Source organism: Rhamphochromis longiceps, linkage group LG15, assembly GCF_057381845.1.
Source record: "Rhamphochromis longiceps isolate RC_006_pf linkage group LG15, R_longiceps_female_GT1.1, whole genome shotgun sequence".
Taxonomy (NCBI): domain Eukaryota; kingdom Metazoa; phylum Chordata; class Actinopteri; order Cichliformes; family Cichlidae; genus Rhamphochromis; species Rhamphochromis longiceps.
The window spans coordinates 21,727,173-21,750,312 of NC_140571.1; the positions used below are offsets into that span (position 1 = coordinate 21,727,173).

At 43.1% G+C, this 23,140-nt stretch overlaps 1 protein-coding gene across 2 annotated transcripts; it reads left to right on the top strand.

Moving 5' to 3' along the window:
• Nucleotides 1–890: 890 nt before the first annotated feature.
• On the top strand, nt 891–22,950 carry LOC146652605 (multifunctional protein CAD-like). Of its 2 annotated transcripts, XM_085383397.1 has the most exons (45): nt 891–1,042; nt 1,137–1,313; nt 2,433–2,572; nt 2,748–2,877; nt 3,012–3,154; nt 3,473–3,614; nt 3,712–3,883; nt 5,217–5,402; nt 5,530–5,639; nt 5,840–5,982; nt 6,121–6,252; nt 7,225–7,458; nt 7,798–8,019; nt 8,112–8,300; nt 8,821–8,945; nt 9,527–9,660; nt 10,030–10,142; nt 10,738–10,902; nt 10,986–11,071; nt 11,238–11,484; nt 11,783–11,881; nt 12,084–12,308; nt 12,505–12,687; nt 12,771–12,989; nt 14,565–14,732; nt 14,833–15,015; nt 15,721–15,825; nt 16,243–16,491; nt 16,599–16,680; nt 16,973–17,139; nt 17,319–17,483; nt 17,558–17,689; nt 17,879–18,080; nt 18,172–18,362; nt 18,490–18,630; nt 18,720–18,809; nt 19,537–19,675; nt 20,219–20,412; nt 20,516–20,590; nt 20,744–20,956; nt 21,130–21,255; nt 21,342–21,497; nt 21,588–21,689; nt 22,215–22,309; nt 22,550–22,950. In XM_085383397.1, the coding sequence occupies exons 2-45, from the start codon at nt 1,223–1,225 to the stop codon at nt 22,647–22,649; spliced, it is 6,705 nt and encodes a 2,234-aa protein (XP_085239523.1). In that variant the 5' UTR covers nt 891–1,042; nt 1,137–1,222; the 3' UTR covers nt 22,650–22,950. The 2 variants fall into 2 exon arrangements, with proteins under 2 accessions (XP_085239523.1, XP_085239525.1); XM_085383399.1 differs by lacking the exon at nt 11,783–11,881.
• The last annotated feature ends 190 nt before the right edge of the window (nt 22,951–23,140 follow it).

The following is a 23,140-nucleotide window of genomic DNA, read 5'->3' on the forward strand; positions in this document are numbered from 1 at the left end:
GCTTTTAGATGTCCCCCATTCCTGATGGAAATCTCACAGTCTAAGAAGGCTAACCTGCCCCTTTTCATATCCTCCCTGGTGAATTTGATGTGTCGGTCCACCGAGTTAATGTGATCCATGAAATGTAGTACGTCCTGAGATTTGATTTTCACCCAGGTGTCATCCACATATCTGAACCAATGGCTTGGTGGTGTTCCAGGGTAGGATAGCAAAGCCATCTTTTCCACTTCTTCCATGTACAAATTAGCAATGATGGGTGAAACTGGGGAGCCCATGGCACACCTGTGTTTCTGCCTGTAGAACTGACCCTTGTATGTGAAGTAGGTGGAATGAAGACACAGCTCCAAAAGCAAACACACTTGGTCGTTGCTGAGAGTGGTCCTGTTGCTGAGGTCCTGTAATCTCTTACGGACGCTTCTGTGACTGTTTCAGTCATTATACAAATTTACTGTTTATAAGATTTGGGGAAACCTGCAGTCAGCTGAGACTGAAGAAGTCACTTGGATGAGTGACGAAACGTTTCTCCCACAAAACGCTACGTCCAGATGAACAGAATCAACTTTTGAAGATTTACTTTCCTGGATGATTGAGAATGCATCAAGATGTTATTTTAATGTAATTTTCCTAACCTGACATTTAGCTATTTAGCTAAAATTTGCTTTTATATTCCTATGGAAAAGTCTATTTCTACATTTTTTTATTTATTTATTTTAATACCAAATATGATTTAAAAAAAACCTTTTTCTGTAGACACATCTGGCTTCAGCTGGACTCATGACATCTGTTTTTGAACCATAAAAAATTTCCGAATCTCGTTGTAACGCTTGTATTTTATGTTGAAAATCCCTAGCGGAAACGTGAAGCCTCAGTTCGTCAAACTTACCGTCGCGGCCTGCTGCCCGACTTCCACGCTGCTGGCGGCGCGTGTGGAACACATTGGTCTCATCGTCCCGTCCGAACAAACTCTAAACTGTCAACCTAAACATATTTTCTTTGTTTTGCTTCTCCCGGATTGAAATTGGATTCGTTTCAACATTCAAAGGTTTGTTTTTGGCCACCAGATCTCATGTTTATTGGTGTTTTTTGAAGTATTTTGTGACTCAGTCTCATCTACATCTCTTGCTTCCGCGCGGCAGAACGTTCACGTGGAAACTGGGACTCGTCACAAATCCTTCAGTTATCGGTATCTGCAGTTAGCTTCAGCTGTAATCACTACAAAAAAATGGCAAATATGGCAACCCTGATCCTGGAGGACGGGACGACGTTCAAAGGCCGCCAATTTGGTGCAAGCGTGTCGGTATCCGGAGAAGTTGGTACGTGTTTTATACTGTTTTAATTTACCTCAGACTCTCAGTTTATTATTGTGCATAATCCACCTGTGTATAATATAACTCAGCATGGGTTAAACATTTGCTTTGGTACATTGTGTAATCTGGATGTGTGGTGTGGTTTGCCCCTTTGTTCCAAGACGCTCATGGTTCAGAGTTGTAAAGCGCCAAATCCTCCTAACGTTTCCCCCCCAGTGCCAAACTCCATTGAAAAAGAGTGGAATTTAGTGACGCCATCACAGCCATGCGCCCACCTCTACCTTCAGCGCCCACCTGTGTGTATTTTGGCAGGCAGATGTGACTAGGAAACTGCTTGCTGTGTCGTAATAAGCATGCCGAATTAAAGATAAGATAATAGTGATTTTGGATCAGGTCAGATTTTGACATTCAGTATGCGTGACTGCAGAGATGAGTCACGCAACGTTAAAATGATAAATAAAAATGTAAGCGTATGCTGGATGGAGGACGTATACCCGGGTGGAATGCGACTGTATTCCAGCCAGGTGTTATAATCCCTTCAAACGTTTATTACAGAAACACAAGTAGGTAGAACACAATAAAATAATCGACTATAGAGATCGAAAAACACATTTCGTTCTCAATAAACAGTCATCATATGTAGACAGTTAAAGATGCCGCATGAGTTCATTTAATCAAATGGGAAATACTGGTAATTAATGCACTTTCTAGTCTGAGTGATCACTCAGACTACAAGAGACTCCACATTTATCTGTATTTTCCAACAGCAACGACTGAAATAATTTTAATATCAGGTAATATGGGATGTCTTAATAATGAGACTGTTTATTATGAACTACAAGAAAAAAATTGGATATCGTCTCATGAGATACAACACTTGAGATACAAAGATATAATTGTACTAAATATGAGAGAATCATAATTATGAGATAAAAAGTCATCCAAGTCCTAAACCATAAGAGTTTCATTGTTATTGAAAGTGCATCAGTGTGCATTAAAAAGAAAAGAACTCAGTTTGCTAGTATTCTCTGACTCTAAAGAAAAAACCTAATTATTATTAACTGTCTGGCAGATTTAAGCTCTTGTAGTTGATATGATGTACTCAAGAATGTTTTGTGTGTTTAGTGTTTCAGACGGGGATGGTGGGATACCCCGAGGCTCTTACTGATCCATCCTACCGCTGCCAGCTGCTGACCCTCACTTACCCTCTGGTTGGCAACTATGGTGTGCCAATGGATGAAGAGGGAGAGTTCGGGCTGAGCAAGGTAAGCGGTTATTTAAACTCCAGGTGAAAATTAATTTGCAAACTTATTAACATATTTAAAGTGGAAAAGCGAGTCAGGATTTTTCTTCTTTTCTTCTGTGGGACGGTTTTATCTGAATGAAAGAAGTCTTAACTCTGATAAAACACACTGTCTCATCTGTTGTTGTCTTGTTCAGTGGTTTGAGTCATACAAGATCCACGCTGCTGCTTTGATTATTGGAGAACTGTCTGAAAGTCCCAGTCACTGGAGTTCAGCCAAGTCACTGGACCAGTGGCTCAAAGAGCAAGGCATTCCTGGATTACAAGGTCAGAAACCCAGAATAAAAATGGGCGTAATTTAATTGGAAAACTGCTCAGCATCTGTAATATATATTAATGCATAAAATAATCAGATGCAAGCTTTTCAATTTAATGCTACAAACTGTTTCCATTTTCTTCAGGTGTTGACACCCGCTGCTTGACCAAAAAGATCCGAGAGAAGGGGACCATGTTGGGGAAGCTGATAGTGGACGGGACTCCTGAGGAAAGTATTCCCTTCGATAATCCCGACAAGAGGAACCTGGTCCGAGAGGTCTCCATGAAGGTAACCCACCAGGAGTTTTGTTACAGTCCCATCGAAGCTCTGCCAGCTCTCGAGTGCTAATGGAGGGCGTTATTTATGTTACTGATAAACTAGAAACTTGGAGATTTGATCTGTGGATCTAATTTTGTGAAGGTTTTTTTTAAAGCTCTAAAACATAGGAAAAGTTTAGCGCTCACACTTCAGCTCAAGTAAGAGGTTTTAAACTAAATAAAAAGCTTTTGTCTGTAGTTGTCTCAAAACATATTGTTTAGCAGGTAGCTTGCTGCTTGTTTTGTGCCTGTCAGATATTTAGATGTTTCTCTGTTTGGTTGTCTCCAGGAGCCAAAAGTGTTCAATCATAGCGGCAGCTTTCGTATCACAGTGGTGGACTGTGGCATCAAGTACAACCAGATCCGCTGCCTGGCTCAGAGAGGAGCCCGTGTTACTGTCGTACCCTGGGACCACCCGCTGGACACCGCCGGTCAGGAACACGCGCTATGTCGGGGATTTTTCTTCAGGGGAACTCGTACCACTTTTATCAGTGGTTACATAAATAATTGTTTCTCATCTTTTTCCAGATTTTGATGGTTTGTTCGTCAGTAATGGTCCCGGGGATCCCCAGCTCTGTCAGGCCACCATCAACAACGTGAGGAAGGTGATCTCTGTGGACCAACCAAAGCCAGTTTTTGGCATCTGTCTCGGACACCAGCTGCTCTCTCTGGTCATTGGAGCCAAGACCTACAAGATGAAGTGAGTACCTCAAACTCAACACCTCCGTAACCTGAAAGATAAATTGTTAAACTTTGATTCTTAAGTGATTTTAAACTTTTACCAACGTTTACTATCAAAAAGTAATGGTGCTCCATTATAAGAAAAATGTATTCAATTATTTTCAGTCCTGTAAACTTAACATGATTACTAATTTCTTCAATTTAACACACCTCTTTCTCTTTGTAATAAATTCGAAACCCTTCCGCAGGCTTGTTAGCCAGTGCTTGCTCTGGTGTTGTTAGCTGGAGCTGGACTAAACAGCAAGTGATTTAAAAGCACAAGAAAAAAATATCCTTCATGAGCAACAACAAAAAAAGATCCAGAGTGAAATTTTTGTGAAGGTGGATGGTGTGAAAACATTTTATTTAAATTTGTTTAAGTTACCTTTGCTCCATCTTTTTACTCCGGCCCCACAGCTGCACTGTTGTGAGAACAGCTGGTCAGAAGCTGAATTTCATGACCTTTGGTGGAAAGGGTGAGCACATGTGAATGAAGAACTCACTGTATGTTCTAGTGTAGATGTGGACTTGTCTTACAGTTGTGAAATAGGACGTCCTCATATTTTGCAAGCCTTCCTGGCAGGATCATTGTGTTCCTGTCGCTGACATTCCAGTCATTGCATGACTCAAGCAAGTATTAATATTGCCTTCAAACTAAGATTACGCAACACACATTAGCCAGCCTGAACGCACCTTTTAAAGGTTGAGCTGTAAAAAGTTGAGTGAATCTGTAGTGATGCGTTCACTGACGTCTGTCTTTTGCTGAGCCCTCGGGTGACTGAGGGCACCCTCTACTCTCTCTAGATACACAGGTTTTCACGCTCTCACTTTCTTTGTGAAATGCAGATTTTTGCTGTTCTCAGCACTCTGGCGTCTCCCTTATGATCACTAGAGGGTTGGATTGAGCGTCGTTGTTATGAAAAAGGCTGAATAAACACGTCTGCCAAATTCTGTAGCCATATCTATTATGGGAGACTCAGCCTGATAAAGCTGCCATCGGCAGAGTCTGAAGGTCGGAGTGGGCAGCATGTGTCCTGCTGGAATGTGGCTGGCATCCCATCAGACAGATTACAGGTTGTTTGTGGAGATTCTTTCTGAAAGACTACAAGTGTCAAACAAGTCGTCCTAAAATGTGCTTTGTCTGTACCTGGATGAACAATCTAAAGGCCAAGTTAATTAAAGCTTCTGCTATAATAATGCCTCATTAGAGGGCACCTTGGTTAAGCTAAATGTATAATTATAGATTTTGTTAACCGTGGGAAATGTCTTTTATCCATCTTTTAATTAGTGTGTTATTTCCTCTTGTTTCTCAGGTACGGTAACCGTGGACACAACCAACCGTGCATCCATAATGGGACAGAGCGCTGCTTCATCACCAGTCAGAATCACGGCTTCGCTGTCGACCCTGACACTTTGCCCAAAGACTGGGACGTGCTCTTCACAAATGCTAACGACCACACCAACGAGGGCATCGTACACAACACAAAGCCTCTGTTCAGGTAACAGTCTGTGAAAGATGGAGTCCAGTGGTGATTCACTCCAGAAGTGACTGGTTCTGGTGCCTTAAGTGCCTCTGTACTGGCCGGAAAAAACCCAATTAAATCATTTGTGGTCCCTTTCATCCAGTGTTCAGTTCCACCCAGAGCACATGGCTGGTCCTACAGATCTGGTCGGCCTGTTTGATGTCTTCATTGAAACGGTGAAAGACCATAAAGAGGGCAACACTGGAAAATCTGGTATTCCAATTTAACTTTCATTTTTTATCATCTTAAATGTTGTGGTGCATATTAATTTATGTCTAAAGTACTTTTGTAGTTTTCAGTAGTAATTGGTATTTAATAGTAGTAATGTAACTATGCCTGTGAAGAAGAGAAACCCTTGTAAGTCTGGCTTGTGTAACAACTAATAAGTAGCAATTTGTGTGATATTTTTCCAGTGAAGCAGCGTCTGATGGACCACCTCACTTTCACTGGTTCCCCAAAGGCTGAAGGGCATGTCAGATCCAAAAAAGTCCTCATCCTAGGCTCAGGTGGACTGTCCATCGGCCAAGCTGGAGAGTTTGATTACTCCGGCTCGCAGGTCTGTGAAACAGGAGCTATTTGGTCTTATTTTGGGCTGTGTGTAAAGCGGAGGGTTAATTCAGGATTTAAAGAAGAACACTTGAACGCAGAGGACTTTTTTCTGTGCCTCCTGATGTTACTCTGCTCTGTTTTCCAGGCTATTAAGGCTCTGAAGGAAGAGAATATCCAGACTGTGTTGATCAATCCCAACATTGCCACTGTCCAGACCTCCAAAGATCTGGCTGACAAAGTCTACTTTCTGCCGATTACAGCAGAGTACGTCACTCAGGTATGGATTCTCTCTGTTGCAACTCTGTGACTGATGAAAGAAGAGAAACTGTGGACACAGTGAAATTTGTAGGTCAACTGTTTTTTGTTTGTTTGTTTTTTCGGATCAGTCAGTATTGACCCCAGATTGTGTTTGTCTAAAAGACTGAGGGGTCTCACATAATCACAGCCCACCAAAGAACACAGAGCAGTTCTGTACAGGTGTGTTTGTAGCTTTGGTGACTGTTGAAGGTAGTTCAGTCTTCTTTTGTGTCTGTATTGTAGGAATTGGGACAGTGGGTTCTAGGACAACCTTTATTTTTATTTCTTTACTGTGGATAAGATACACTTTTACGTGGTCCATCACTTTGTTTGGTTGAACACTTGAATGCAGCACAAGTGTTTAAAAGCAAAGGCAAAACATGAGCTTTGTGTTACAGCCCTTAAATCCGCGGCTCCATGGAAGTCATCATGTAAGATAAAGGGTGGTGCTGGTGGACTAAAGAGAGCTCGTTGCTCCACTCTGGTTTTTATATAGATGCAATATAGAGACAACAGCCAGTAATTAGTAAGAGAGGAAAAATAAGAGTGCGGATTAATAATGATAATGAAAAGAAACAAGTTTGAGGACAAATATTCCCTCAGATTTTTACCGTCTTTGCCCAGGTTTATTTAATGTAGTTTATGTTATTATTTTTCTTTTTAAATTTCAGTGTTCATAATACGTTTCTGTAAAAATGTGCTGGCTCAAAGATATAAAAATCCCTGCTCAGCTTTCTACCTGCATCCATCATATGGCAGTATAGAGTGGAAACGAAGAGGCTAAAAGGCTTTTACAGTAAAAAATCAAAGATCACTTAAGCTGCTTTTAGTTCAGTTGCAGACTTCCAAATGTCTTGGACGGGATGAAATTCCCAGTGTGAAATCCACAGAGCTGTTTGTCTCATTTTCATGTGTTGTGAGTGCTTCGTGTCATTACATCTTGTTGTTACAGGTGATAAAAAATGAGCGCCCGGACGGCGTCCTGCTGACTTTTGGAGGTCAGACTGCTCTGAACTGCGGTGTAGAGCTGACCAAGCTGGGCGTTCTGGAGAAATATAAAGTGCAGGTTCTGGGAACTCCTGTTTCCTCCATTGAGATGACCGAAGACAGAAAAATCTTTGTGGAGAAAATGGAAGAGATCAATGAGCATGTAGCTCCCAGTGAAGCAGCTCTGTCGGTGGAACAGGTGAGGAGACGTAATAATAATAATAATGGATACTTTATTGATCCCCATGGGGAAATTACTTGTTTTTCTCTGCATTTGACCCATTCACTCAGTGAAGCAGTGGGCAGCCCACTAAGCAGGCGCCCGGGGAGCAGTGTGTAGGGACGGTACCTTGCTCAGGGGTACCTCAGGGTAGCCGTTAAGTGGATTCGAACCGCCGACCTTCCGATCATGGGGCGACCACTTTACCTACTGAGCTATCCCTGCCCCCCTGAGATGTGTTCGCTTATAAATTAATAGCTTCTGGATTGTTTTTTTGCCCCAGTGAAGTCTAAATTTATCTGATTAACTCTGCTGTAGGCGGTGGCAGCTGCTGAGCGTCTTGGCTACCCCGTCTTGGTTCGTTCAGCGTTCGCTCTCGGAGGCCTCGGCTCCGGTTTTGCCAACAACAGAGAGGAGCTGACCTCTCTGGTAACGGCAGCATTCGCTCACACCTCTCAGGTGCTGGTGGATAAATCCCTGAAAGGCTGGAAGGAGATCGAGTACGAGGTGGTCCGGGACGCCTATGACAACTGTGTGACTGTGAGTAAAAGGAGACCAGAGAACAAACGGTTTATACTCACTAAAAAAAAACTGAGGGCGATTTAAAGTGGCTGTTGTTTCCTCTTGTTTAGGTGTGTAATATGGAGAACATCGACCCACTGGGTATCCACACTGGGGAATCCATTGTAGTGGCTCCCAGTCAGACGCTTAATGACCGCGAGTACAACATGCTGAGAAACACGGCCATTAAAGTCATCAGACATCTCGGCATCGTGGGAGAGTGTAACATCCAGTACGCTCTTAACCCCGAATCTGAACAGGTAAGCATATATGTGAAGACCTGGGTGATGAAAAGCACAAATAGGACTGTGTTCACCTATAAAGTGGATCTGTTTTGCATTTCCTTATTTTAAAGCCAGTGACATGCTGTAATGAATAGTACAGAAAGTGTAGGTATATTGAAATAAGCATGGGTGGTAACATGACTTGAAGTATATACAGTTTATATGGCTATAGGATGTACAGAGTGTGCGGCTGGATCTGCAGATAATGTAACAGCCAGGTATGTCAACGGCTTACATTTACTGTTTTGGCTCCATAACAAGGTTGTAAAAAGCCTTTGCTATGTTCAATAAGTTTTAAAAGAAAATTGTTTTAGGTATCAATGTGACCAAGTTCATTTCATACAAACCAGGAATAGATTTGTATGAATAGGCTTTATGTATCAGAACAGGCCTTTAAACAGGTCTTGTGTGCATGGGGAGCTGGTATTCCTGCTCCTGGTCTAATTCCCGTAATGTCTGTGATTGAATTGTATCTTCTATGTATAATGTGTTGCAGTACTACATCATTGAGGTGAATGCCCGCCTGTCACGGAGCTCTGCTCTGGCCAGTAAAGCGACTGGTTATCCTTTGGCCTACGTAGCAGCTAAACTTGGTCTGGGGATCCCGCTGCCACAGCTCAAGTACGTCTCTCAGCTTAAGAACGGCGGATAATGAACTAACAGGGGCATCGCTGCTTTTACAGAATGATGACATCCAACAAAGACGTTCCAGTATTCTGCCAAACTGAACATTTTTTAAAAGTGGGGTTTAAAGTATTCAAGCTTAAAATCAATTTTTGTATATTAAACGACCAAAAAATAATTGTGATGCATAGATGCCTGTAAAGTAAGGCAGCACAGACTCTCTGCCTTCACTGCATGTGGACCCCACAGTGTCACACAGACCCAGGAAACATGTAGCTAGTCAATCATTACACTTAAAGACATCTGATCATTGAAATTCAATCATTTTTTTTAGTATAAACGTGCTCACAATTTTTCATCAGCAAAGAAATTTGGAAACAAGATGATATTCATCACCTGCACAGCTGGCAGTTTGGTTAATTTGAAGTTATTGTTTTGACAAAGCTGCTTTGAGCAGTTGCAGCATAAGCATTGTAGTTTTTTTATTTTTTGGCATAAATGTCTTAACTGTAAAGCGCCTTTAAATTAAGTGATTCACCAATGAAAAATATTTGCACTGCGTCTGTATTTTTGTCCAGAAACTCAGTGACAAACTCAACGACGGCAAACTTTGAGCCGAGTTTGGATTACTGTGTGGTGAAGGTGCCTCGCTGGGATCTCAGCAAGTTCCTCAGGGTTTCCACCAAGATAGGCAGCTCCATGAAGAGTGTTGGTAAGAGGCAAAAGCGAGCTTGGAACAAAAATATGTTGTAACAAATTGTAAATAGGTAGTAGATTTAGTACTGTTAGTATTCCAGAACATTTTAAAAATACTTAGTTTGGTCTCAGTAAAGCTAACAATAAATTCACATGGTCATTTTTTGCACCTACTATGTTTTTTCTTTTTTTTATTCTTATTTATTCATTTTTTCTGCACTGCTATCACAGCAGATTTCTCCATGAGGGCATTAAAGTTTTACTCTACTGCTTTATTTCACAGTTTGATTATAAAGTTAACCTTTACCAGTGCGGGCAGAGAAGCCAGTAAGTCAGGTGCTTATTATGGATATTGTGCTCAGTGCTTGAACCTTTTCCTCGACAGGGGAGGTGATGGCTATTGGTCGTAGCTTTGAGGAAGCCTTCCAGAAAGCTCTGAGGATGGTGGATGAGAACTGTGTTGGCTTTGACCACACCATCAAGCCTGTCTCTGAAAAGGTAACCTCCCATAGCTGAAGTCCAGGTTAAATGGTTGTACTGGTTAAAAAATGCCTTGCTGCTGCACGACCTGTTCAGTGCACAGTGTCAGCAAATACTTTATCCCAGGTTGAAAGATTTTTAACCATTTTCAGCCAAACATGCAATGATTTGCTTCATATTTGGTCAGAACACAACATTAGTGCTTTTGCTATGCAATGCCATCGACTTTTAAGGATGAGTGATGGTGCTGCACATTAAAGCATGTTGATCTGTTTTACTACGCCTCTATTAGGATGGTGACCCTATAAATGATTGTGATAAGGACATTTTAAAAGGTCAAAACTGTATTGTTCTGTCTTAACGGGACCAGTAGATGGTGCCAGATCTCCCCTGAGCGATCTACTACTGTAATGCTTCCTGCTTCTGGGTTTTTTGAGGAATGTTTCATTGCATGCTGTTAATCATGTTCTGCTACTATGTGTGTGGCTGATTTATTTTTATTTATTTATTTTGAGAAAATAAGCCCAAATGTCTGTGCTGATGCTCATGGCTGGCAAATAACTAGCAGCACTTTACTTCACAGTTAGTATGTTGTGCTCCCTCTGCTTACCAGGAGTTGCAGACTCCTACAGATAAGCGTATCTTTGTGCTGGCGGCAGCATTCAAAGCTGGCTACACTGTGGAAAAGCTGTATGAGCTGACCAAAATCGACCGCTGGTTCCTGCACAAGATGAAAAACATCGCCGACCACGAGCTGCTGCTGGAGACCTACAATCAGGTAAGGCCGATAAGACATAACGTGAAAAAACTAAGAGCTGTTCGAAATGGATTAAGATGCTGGATTAATTTCCTTCCGTCCAGGATGAGAGCTCCATGCCTCCAGAGGTGATGCTTAAGGCCAAGCAGCTGGGCTTCTCAGACAAGCAGATAGCACTGGCTGTACAGAGGTGGGTAGGAAAGGAAATAATCACTGTCTTAGTTTAACTTAATGGTAACTTTCTCTGTGATTAGGGTATTATCAGCATGAAATGTTATTTTAGATAAAGTGCTATTAAAGAATCCAAACTTCCTTGGTTTGTCCTCTATCACTGAATCCACGTTTCCCTCTAACAGCACAGAGCTGGCCGTCAGAAAGCTGCGTCACGATTGGTCCATCCTGCCAGTGGTGAAGCAGATTGACACAGTGGCGGCTGAATGGCCGGCTTACACAAACTACCTGTACCTGACCTACCACGGCACAGAGGACGACCTGAGCTTCAACGATCAGCACGTCATGGTGATCGGCTCGGGCGTGTACCGCATCGGCAGCAGCGTGGAGTTTGATTGGTGCGCTGTTGGGTGCATCACCGAGCTCAGGAAGGTAAGGCCTACGTGAGACTTTAATACCGGATGCTCTCTTTATGACTGAGTTAGTCTTTTACCTCACTGAAATTGAATCCAGGGAGCAGGAAGAACCGCCTCCATGTTCAGTTCATCTCTTTATTTCCTTTACTAGACTATTTTTTTCTTTAGCTTGAGAGGATTAATTTACTTATTTATGAAAAAACATACAAATTTAGATCTTTTTTTGTCATTTATTGTGTTGATTATTACACGTATTATTACACCCCAGAGCCAGTAATCCAAATGTTACGAAATAAGCATCAAACCATTTGCAGATGGGCTATAAGACCATCATGGTGAACTACAACCCCGAGACAGTCAGCACAGACTACGACATGTGCGACCGCCTCTACTTCGATGAGATCTCCTTTGAGGTAAGTTTTAGCTGATACGGGAAAGTGTGATTGTGGTGAATGTGACTTGATTCAAGTCTCACATTTTGGGTGAAAGTAGCCTCTGGGCTCTTTGTTGCAAGTCATCCCCTCAAACTTTCTAACACTGTTATTAATTTCCTTGTACACGTATTAATCTGCAGTGTTTCGTAGTTAGAGATGAGTATTTCTATGCATCTTTCAGGTGGTGATGGACATCTATGAAAGGGAAAACCCAGAGGGAGTGATCCTGTCTATGGGAGGCCAGCTTCCCAACAACATTGCCATGTCGTTGCACCGCCAGCAGTGCCACATCTTGGGGACTTCGCCCGAGTTCATCGACAGCGCTGAGAACCGGTTCAAGTTCTCCCGAATGCTGGACACCATCGGCATCAGCCAGCCGCAGTGGAAGGAGCTCTCAGACACTGAGGTACAGCAGACTGACGATGAGCTCGTTTTATGTCACCGATGTCTCGGTCTGTAAAGTTAAAGATGTTTAACCCTCAAATGTTGCCTTAATATGCTAGTAAATTATATTTACTGTTATTTACTATTGTACATACAACACTAAGAAAAATAGTTGCAAAGCCAGCTTCGATGACGTTTACGTTTCTTCTTTGCTCTAGTCTGCTGTGAAGTTTTGCGAGACGGTCGGTTATCCCTGCCTCGTTCGCCCCTCGTATGTTCTGAGCGGAGCGGCCATGAACGTCGCCTACAGTGACAGCGACCTCGAGAAATACCTGAGTAACGCTGTAGCAGTGTCCAAGGAACACCCTGTGGTCATCTCTAAATTCATTCAGGAGGCTAAGGTAGTTAAAGACCCGATAATTACAGCAGAATTATTGATTATTATCAAGTTGAGTTGAGGCTGTACTGTTTATAAATTTCGCAGGAGATAGACGTGGACGCTGTCGCATGTGACGGTGTAGTGATGGGCATTGCGATTTCTGAACACGTGGAGAACGCTGGAGTTCACTCTGGTGACGCCACCTTGGTGACACCGCCTCAGGACCTCAATCAGAAAACCATAGAGAGGATCATGCAGATCGTTCACGCCATCGGTCAGGAGCTGCAAGTCACCGGGCCGTTTAACCTGCAGTTAATTGCAAAGGTAAGAAGTACATGGAAATACTGTTAAATGCTGTTGCTGAGGACGTGAATTTAAATTGTTACTCAATGCTGATACTTTATGTAGCTTTCTTACAGTATTTTCCAGATTCCGGTAATAAACAGAGTCAGATTTAGGGAGACTAGTCTTCTTCTTCTGGCATTTAAGGCTGAACGGGGAGTTGTGGTATAAAAACGTATAGTTTTGTAAAGTTGGCACAGTTGCTCAAATTAGCCAAGCATGATCGACCTTTTTAATCCCCAACCTGCTGGCAGAAATGTCCACCTATTAAAAAACACATATCTCTCTTCAGAACTATGACGCCTAAATAAAAAAACCTTAGTTTATATGGTGAAAAATTATTTGAGAGAATCTTGAAGAGCTGCTGCTCCTCCACATCGAAAGGAGCCAGATGAGGTGGTTCGGGCAACTGACAAGGATGCCCCCTGGATACCTCCTGGGCGAGGTTTTCCGGGCAGACCCAGGACACGCTGGAGAGATTATATCTCTCGGCTGGCCTGGGAACGCCTTGGTGTTCCCCCGGATAAGCTGGAGGAGGTGGCTGGGGAGAGAGAGGTCTGGGCTTCTCTGCTTGGGCTGCTGCCCCCGCGACCCGGCTCCGGATAAAGTGGAAGAAAATGGATGGATGAATGAATCTTGAAAATGAACAAGTCTTCCAGTACAGAGTAAAATGTGAGAGTGAAAATATTGCGTGTACTTAATAAAAACATAGAAATGTTTGGGGGTTATTTTCTGGTGTAACAGAAATATACAAGTGCTACATGGATTTTTTTTCAGGTGACCTCATTGTTGTGCTCCTGAAGCTTTTAAAAGGCAGCTGGGGTCATTTAAAAAAACAAACTATGCGTCAGAGCAGCGGTCCCCAACCTTTTTTGCGCCACGCAATATGACCGACAATATTTTCACGGACCGGCCTTTAAGGTGTCACAGATAAATACAACAAAATAAAACTAGTACCGGTACCAAAAAAAGATTTATTCATAACACACATGAAAAGATCCAGGAAAACAGAGTTAACGATAAAAACGATAACAAAATAACGCTGAAAACTGATTAAAAACCCTGAAAACTATACATTTCACACCTGAGCCTCAACTCTCGCGGCCCAGTACCAAACGACTCGCGTACCGGTCCGAGGCCCGGGGGTTGGGGACCGCTGCGTTAGAGCGAGTACCAAGGACACCAGGAAAGCAAAGATTAATGCAGTGTTAGTTTTTGAGAGAAGCTGAGCTTGGTGCCAGTCGTTCATATAAGAGTTATGTCATCTTCATGCAGAGCAAGCAAACTAACAAGTTACCTCCATGAAAAATAAAAGTAAATGTGATGCTTTTGCTGTAGATTTGGGAAAACAAGCGACAGATATGTTTCTTCCCGTTTACAGCCACCACAGATGGCATTGTTTGTCCGTTACTTTAAGGTGTTTACATTGTAAAGTACAGACCCTGAAAGTCCTCATTAAGTTGTGAAAATTAAGCTGTGTCAATAATGCAAAGGACAGTTATGTCTTCTATCAACACTGGTCAGAGCATTCATTCACCGCTGTGTTTTTTCTCTCAGGATGACCAGCTCAAAGTGATCGAGTGCAACGTCCGAGTTTCTCGCTCCTTCCCCTTTGTGTCCAAGACGCTGGGAGTGGACTTGGTGGCTCTGGCTACCCAGTACATTATGGGGGAGGACGTGGAGCCAGTGGGCCTGATGAAAGGGAAAGGGATTGTGGGAGTCAAGGTAAGCAGTGTGGAAGCAATCATAAATATTTCCCTTCATGTTAAATCACTTTTGTCTTCTCATCTGACTGAGCATCACGGATTGCTTCAATGTCCTCCAGGTCCCTCAGTTTTCTTTCTCTCGGCTGGCCGGAGCTGATGTGGTGCTCGGGGTGGAGATGACCAGCACTGGAGAAGTAGCTTGTTTTGGGGAGAACCGGTACGAGGCTTACCTCAAAGCCATGCTCTCCACAGGCTTCAAGATCCCCAAGAAGAACATCCTGCTCTCCATCGGCAGCTATAAGGTACTTAAAGGTTTCGACTGACAAAAACACAACAGATAGGGATCCAGATGTGAACAGTGAGTTCAGCTCACAAGTGATGCAGCTGGAAGTACGAATGATGCATTTTAGTGGCACATTAAAGGTGCAGATGTTTTTGTGGCTGATCAGTCACATGGGAATAAACAACAGATTTTATGCATCTGCTACTTTTCTAACGAGAAAAGCAACAAACCTTGATTATTTGTTTTTGCAGCAGCTGTTGATGATTCCACCAACAGCTGATAACTGTAAATATTATCACCATGAGACCAGATGTAGTTAAACTCGATCAAAACTATCTCAGCAACACAAATGGAATAAAAATCATCGAACCACATTTTTTTTCTGCGGCGTTGAAATATTATGATCTGTTTGCCTGAATATATAAAAACTATAAGGGGTGACCGTGGTTCAGGGAAGTCTAAAGATATGAATGCTGGGTTAAAAAAACAGCAAATGGAACTGTATGAAAAGGCCATCGATGTCAGATAAGATGAGCTGAAACTGAAACTGTCTGTCTACCACAATAGATTTAAGAAGTTTAAGAGTGATCTGATTTTAAGGAGCAGCTGCAGAGTGTTCCGGTTGTGTGAAGCATAGTAAACGAAATAGATTTTTCCAGCTTTCAGCACTGATGTTATGATTTTATTGTTTATCCAAACTATTTGCATTGACTTGTGTTTGCAGAACAAGAGTGAGCTGCTGCCCACCGTGCAGGCCCTGGAGTCTTTGGGATATGACCTGTATGCCAGCATGGGCACGGCTGACTTCTACACAGAGCATGGAGTCAAGGTAATTCTTTTAACACAGGCTTCGTTTTTTTGGAGTAACAAACTTTATTTAAATCAAAATCGACTTATTTTGCAGTGGCACATCTGTGAGTGACTCATGAATATGGTCGTGTTTATATGTATTTGTTTTTAAATGCTTTAATCCTGGTAACCCTTTACATCTTTATCATTCCTCTTGAATTGCACATTAAACCAAAGATTCCAGATGAGCAGCACTTATACATGGATACAATGTAGCTGTAAAAATGTTTTATTTTGCTAGAGCTTTTGAAAAACAGCAGAAATGTATTTAGAAATGTCATTGTTCATAATTGTGGCATTCACTTAAGTACTTTAATACTTAAAATATAGTGTTATTAATCTATGACAGGATGAAATCAGGATAGAAACTTTAAGTTTGTTTTGTCTCCTTGTACAGGTGACTGCAATCGATTGGCCGTTTGAGGAGTACGACAGTGATGAATGTGCCACCAAAGAGAAGCAGCGCAGCATCATGAACTACCTGGAGGAGAACCACTTCGACCTTGTCATTAACCTCTCCATGAGGAACAGTGGAGGTCGAAGGCTCTCCTCCTTTGTCACCAAAGGCTACAGGACCAGGCGTATGGCTATCGACTACTCTGTCCCGCTCATCATCGATATCAAGTGCACCAAGCTCTTTGTTCAGGTACGCGATCTGTTTTTTTTTTTTGTTGTTTGTTTTTTGTTTTGTTAGGATGTTTGTGTGATGTGGTTCTATGGGAACATGATTAATAAAGGGTGACTCGTTTGCAGGCTCTTCGTCAGATTGGAAGGACTCCACCAGTGAAAACTCATGTTGACAGCATGGCATCCCAGACACTCGTCCGTCTGCCCGGTGAGTGGTCGTAAACGGCAACAACAACACTAATGTCATCTTAGATGTTTGTTTCTGAAACAGGAATTCTTGAGTCTTTAAAGCAAAGTTATTCAAAAACTGAGGTTCTTTAAACAGTAAATACTTCATCCTACTAAAAGCTTTACTAATTACTTGCACTAATAGTTCAGCTTCTCATTTTAATTCTTTTTCACATAGTACTGTTTTTTTCTAAATATTTGAAGTCGAGCTATGCAGACAAACTAGTACAAAGATACCGGGTGAAGTATTTTGGTTTTTGATTGAATCACAGGTCTGATCGATGTCCACGTTCACCTACGGGAGCCTGGCGCCACCCATAAGGAGGACTTCTCCTCAGGCACAGCAGCTGCTCTGGCAGGAGGAGTGACCCTGGTGTGTGCGATGCCCAACACTTCCCCCGCCATCACTGATGCTAATAATCTGGCTCTGGTGCAGAAGGTAAACCCACGTTTTTAAATTGTATTCACTTTTTAATCTGTTGGCTGATCCTGTTAATGCAGAAATGTTAAGATTTTTGTTGGCAGTGACCAGAAAGGACAAGATTAGAAATGAGTACTTCAGTATTCAGTAAAATTTGAAGCGATATGACATTGACTCCTGTTATATTGTGTCACCAGTTAGCCAAAGCAGGCAGCCGCTGCGACTACGCCCTGTATGTGGGCGCTGCCACGGACAACGCTGCTGTCCTGCCGCCCATCGCCAGCCAGACCGCCGGTCTGAAGATGTACCTGAATGACACATACTCCACCCTCAAGATGGACAACGTCTCCCTGTGGATGGAGGTAGGCTGGATTTTAAGTGTTGCTGGAAGGCCATTAGAGATGCTTCAGCCCTAACCGTGTGGATCTGTTTAAAGCACTTTGAGAAATGGCCCAAGCAGATGCCCATCGTGGCTCACGCTGAGAAGCAGACGGTGGCGGCGATCCTCATGGTGGCCCAGCTGTACCAGCGGCCAGTCCACATCTGTCACGTGGCCAAGAAAGAGGAGGTAAAGAGCTGTTTCTTATTGTTGTTAATTTTATGCAACTTTTACTTTATTTTAAACTATTTCAGTGGATTATTGAGGTATTTTACTTTTAGTCTGTTTTATCATCGATTGCTTCGGCTGTTAAAGTGCATCTTATCTTAATTTTTTTGATTCTTTCCTACAGTTTTAATACTTCTTAATGGTTTTCAGATCCTGGTAATCCGAGCTGCAAAGCAGAAGGGCATCCAGGTCACATGCGAGGTCGCCCCTCACCACCTCTTCCTGTGTGAGGATAATGTGGCGCAGATCGGCGACGGTCGAGCGCAGGTTCGACCCATGCTGGGAACACGCGAGGACATGGAGACACTCTGGGAAAATCTGGACATTATCGACTGCTTTGCTACAGACCACGGTCAGAGAGCATTCATTTTCTGTCACCGATCATGCAGACAGACTTGTCTTCGACCTTCCTGAACTGTACGGTTTTTGTTTTGTTTTGCTAGCTCCTCACTCTGTAGACGAGAAGAACAGTGAGCGTCCTCCTCCTGGTTACCCCGGTCTGGAAACAATGCTGCCTCTGCTGCTCACCGCCGTCAGTGATGGACGTCTGACTCTGGATGATATTACCAGACGTCTTTATGACAATCCACGCAGGATCTTCAACCTGCCCGTTCAGGAAAACACCTACGTGGAGGTACACAGACAAACACAATTAAAGGGAATTCATTTTAAGGAGACATTATTTTGATGCAGTAATTAGCAGCCTATCCATACTCTGATGAAATATGTTCCTAATTATTTATCAATTACGTGTCTTTCAGGTGGACCTGGAGCAGGAGTGGGTTATTCCTCAGGCCATGCAGTTCACTAAGTCTAAGTGGACTCCTTTCGAAGGTATGAAGGTGAAAGGTAAAGTCCGCCGCGTGGTCCTGCGAGGAGAGGTGGCCTACATCGACGGCCAGGTCAGCATTCGTGCATTTTGCTTTTGAACAAGAAAACAAAGAGAATAAATGTAGTTGATCTAATAAAGTACGTGTCCTGTCTCCTTCAGGTGCTCGTGCCTCCAGGTTACGGTGAGGATGTGAAGACTTGGCCCACTTCTTCCACCCATCCTCCAGAACCTGTCAAAGAAACTCCAATGGTAATAAAAGTGAATGCGGTAATAATGCAGCTGCCTTCCATGCTTTCTGTTGTAAGATAAAGACTCTACAATAATATTACATCACATTGGTGTTTTGGCCACCGCCATGATTATTTTTGGAGCCAAAATTGACCAGATTTAAGAAGAGAGTGAAGTTATCTGCCAACACTAACACACTTCTTTAGCAGCCATAGCCATGAAGAACGTGCACACAGCAGCAGATATCGGCTAGTTGATGCTAAGTAAACGTAACTGAAAGAAAACACTAGAATTTCATTCAACAAATTGAATAAAAGAACTTCTTAGATGTAATTAGTTTAAAATGCTGTAAAAGACACAGCAAGCAAAATCGAGAGGTTCAGATCAGTGATTAAAGTTGGTGTTTCTTCCATGCCTGAAATGTCTGGTAGGAGGCAAACAGCAGGTATCAACTTGTTCCTTTTGAAATGTGGAGGAATAGCAGCTCCTCACTTTATTTCTAAGAAAGAGGTCTTAGACACCACCGTTTGGAGGAAGCTCTTTTCCGGTGCTTATATCCCCGGTCTTCTTTCTTATGAGCGTAGATGACATCTAAAAAGTTCACAGAATTTGAACGTACAGCTAACAGAGTTTAATTACAAACAAAAACATTTAAAGCCTGTACTTAGAACTGTTTTGAGTGTTTCTTGAACTCCTCTATGTGGGGATTATTTCATGTGTTTTGTTTACATTAATTCTGCTCCATCAGACTCCTGAGCGTCGGCGTCCAACTCCACCCCGGGATGGAGTGCGGACTCGAGCTGCGAGCCCACGACGCATTGGTGGAGAAAGCCGCTACCTGCTGCCGCCCCGCATCCACCGTGCCTCTGATCCCGGCCTGCCACCAGGTATTACAGCTCCCAGAATGCTTTGGAACAGCAGATTTTTGTTTTACCTCGAGGGTTTCTCCCAATGTTTCTACCAGTGTATTATCAGCCTGCCTGGCTGTGGTGGGGCGTGGTCTGCGGTGCCGTGCAGGGAGGGCGGACGTACCTGCACGGCATCCTTAATCACGCCCGCCTAGTTAAAAACACGGGGACTCAGGGGTTTGGGTGGGTTGTGGTGAGATGTAAATAAAGATGGCTCCGAATGATACTCCGTGGTCCCGCCGTGCCTTATTCTCGCCACACTGGCCTTAACAGGGGATTTTTAAAGCCTTCTTTAGGCAAAAGGTATCAATAAGTTGAAAGAGGGGTTAAAAAATGAAGCAGATGTTATCATATCATTTCACATGTTCAGCTGGTATGTCCATTAATCAAGTATGTCAAAACTGTTCATTGCCGTATAAAAACAAGTTTAATTAAAGTTGTTTGATGTTCTCCTGCTGATTCTCAGTGAAACACCTTTGCTGTGTTCCAGTCATTGATACACTGCGACTCTTATCCCCACAGAGATGGTCATGCTCCCACCAGCCGCTGCTGTTGACGGGTACAGCCATCCTCCCCCACTGTCCAGGCTGCTGTCCCCACAGTCTGGGTCAGGACAGGTGCCTCCTGGTCAGGTGTCACACCTGCAGATGTCTCCTCTGCTTCACCCACTGGTGGGACAGCACATCTTGTCTGTCAGACAGTTCAGCAAGGAGCAGGTACGCCGAAGAAGATGAAACACACTCTGGGAATGCTGACAGGTTTGAAACAAGATCTCGGGTCTGAACAAAAGCTTATTTTTGTGTCCTTCGTTTGTTTCAGATCTCACACCTGTTCAATGTTGCTCACACTTTACGTTTGATGGTTCAGAAGGAACGAAGCCTGGAAATACTCAAGGTATCTCCTAAACGTGCCTCATGTTACTGCACTATTCACTAATTTCAGTTATGTGCTGTTACAATGGTGGATGTTCGTATCAAACATGACCAAAGTTATAGAATGATGAGGTACCTTAAAGTAATCCCTCATTCCTCATGCCTTCCTGTTCAGGGTAAAGTAATGGCCTCCATATTCTATGAGGTCAGCACTCGCACCAGCAGTTCCTTCGCAGCGGCCATGCAGCGTTTGGGCGGCTCCGTCGTCCATTCCAGCGAGGCCACTTCCTCCTCGCTGAAGGGAGAATCGCTGGCGGACTCTGTCCAGATCATGAGTGGCTACGCTGACGTCCTCGTGCTGCGTCACCCAACACCTGGAGCAGTAGAGGTGGATTTTAGATGGATACTTTTTTTTATTAAAAGTTTTCTTTACGTAACAGAAAATAAAGACTAATTGGTCATAAAAGTAACTGCAGCAGCACCCTGTTGTGTGTTTTTTGATGCTTGTTTAGTTTGAAGATGAGTTTTTAATATCTTATGCACGTGACTCCTCCTTCTCAGAGCGCGTCCCGTCAGTGCCGTAAGCCGCTGATCAATGCTGGCGACGGTGTCGGGGAGCATCCCACTCAGGCCCTGTTGGACGTCTTCACCATCAGAGAGGAGCTGGGAACGGTCAACGGCATGACGGTGAGCGACATGATTCCTTTTTAATTTAATCTTCAGCCAGAATAAAACTTTACATGAAAACATGTTAAAACTGTGGCGTCTGTCAGATAACGATGGTTGGAGATCTGAAACATGGCCGAACGGTTCATTCCCTCGCCAAACTGCTGACCCAGTACCGCATCACTCTGCGTTACGTAGCTCCCAAAAACCTCCACATGCCAGCAGAGATCGTCAGCTACGTGGCCTCAAAGGGCATCAAACAGGTGAGGACTAAACATGGTTACACAGCAAAGAGGAGTTTTCACAAATATGTACTAAAAACTGCTAATTTAAAAAAACATGTTTGTTTGCAGGAGGAGTTTGACAGCATCGAGGAGGCTCTGCCTGACACCGACGTCCTCTACATGACGAGGATCCAGAAGGAGAGGTTTGCATCTGAGGAGGAGTACAAAGCCGTAAGTTTCATTTCACCGACGGGTTTTATTTTGTGACACAGATACTTGCATATACTCACAGCGCATCTGTAGTTAGGCCTGGTGCTTCCTGCCTCATGCTGGCCCGGTAATCGTTTTTGATATCGTTCAGTTGGTCTCATGGTGACATTTTCCCTAATCCACTATTCTGCACTGCAAACTCCACTGACTCCATCTGGTGAAGCTGGGGTTTGTCTGCATTTGGAGTTCATCTTTAGTGGAAAGCAGCTGATTTGTTCAGTTATTCGTCACAAAGTTCTTTCCAAATGAAATATTTCTAGAGGCAAAACTATTAAATAGAATTGTCTTAAGAAAACAAGAAGATATGCGAGAAAGAAGGCGTTCCCTCACCCCTCTACAGATGTAAGCGTGTGGGGAAATATGGAAGTGGAACCCTTTAGCTAAGCATTCATAGGTGCAGACAGAACCAATCAGCTCAGGTCTCATGTGAATGGATGATCCCGGAGTATTTTTGATCTTTAACTGTGACTCTGTTGTTTCTCTCAGTGTTTTGGTCAGTTCGTCCTCACTCCTCACATCATGACTGGAGCCAAACAGAAGATGGTGGTGATGCACCCGCTGCCCAGAGTCAATGAAATCAGGTGAGACGCGCTCAGTCAAATGTGTGACAACAATATCAGTTCCAGCTGTGTTGTTTAAATGTTGCTTGAGCCCTTAAATGGGCTGCAGAAATGTAACGTTTTGTGTACAATGTCTAATTTCAGTACGATTTCTTTTAACTAACTTAAATTTGAACTGAATTTTATTTTAACCCACCTTACATTATTTGCTATTGTGTTGATTAAGTGGACTAATGATCTGTTTCTCTTTATTTCTCTCAGTGTGGAGGTGGACACAGACCCGAGGGCGGCATATTTCCGTCAGGCAGAGAATGGCATGTACATCCGAATGGCCCTGCTGGCCACCGTACTGGGCCGATAACTCAGTGTGTGTCACAGGCTGGGTCTCTGACCCAGCGCTCTGAGTTCATTTTGTATTTGTCTCATTTTAGATATGTGATTAGTTTGTGTCATTCCTATTTAGCTTTAGTTAAGGAAAGGCAGTTATTAATTATTGTTTCCTTGGTTTCTATGTTTGAGTTCTTGTATCGTTCATCACGTGTTAGGTCTGTTAAGCTTGTGTTGTCATGTCTAGTTTCAGTGTTTCCTGTTTTATTTTGAAGGAGTCGTGTGTTCTTTGTTCATTGTATTTAGTTTCACTTCCCCCGTCCTGTCATTAGGTTCATGTCAGTCAGCTGTTCCTCCATGTGTTCCCACTTCCCCTAATCACCTCCTGTGTATTTAAGTCCTGTGTTTTCAGTGTGTCATTGTCAGATCGTCTGCTTTGTTTGCAAGCCAAGAAGTTGCGTCAAGTCTCCTCGCGTCAAGTCCATGTTCCTGTTGTAGGTTTTTAAGTTAATTTAGCTCACCCAG

What these genes read in the sequence shown, in the direction of transcription:
- LOC146652605 (XM_085383397.1), top strand. Translation starts at nt 1,223, where the DNA reads ATGGCAAATATGGCAACCCTGATCCTGGAGGACGGGACGACGTTCAAA. An exon ending in AAGGGATTGTGGGAGTCAAG is followed by an intron (nt 14,733 to 14,832) that starts GTAAGCAGTGTG and finishes AATGTCCTCCAG; the next exon opens with GTCCCTCAGTTTTCTTTCTC. An exon ending in CTGCTTTGCTACAGACCACG is followed by an intron (nt 18,081 to 18,171) that starts GTCAGAGAGCAT and finishes TTGTTTTGCTAG; the next exon opens with CTCCTCACTCTGTAGACGAG.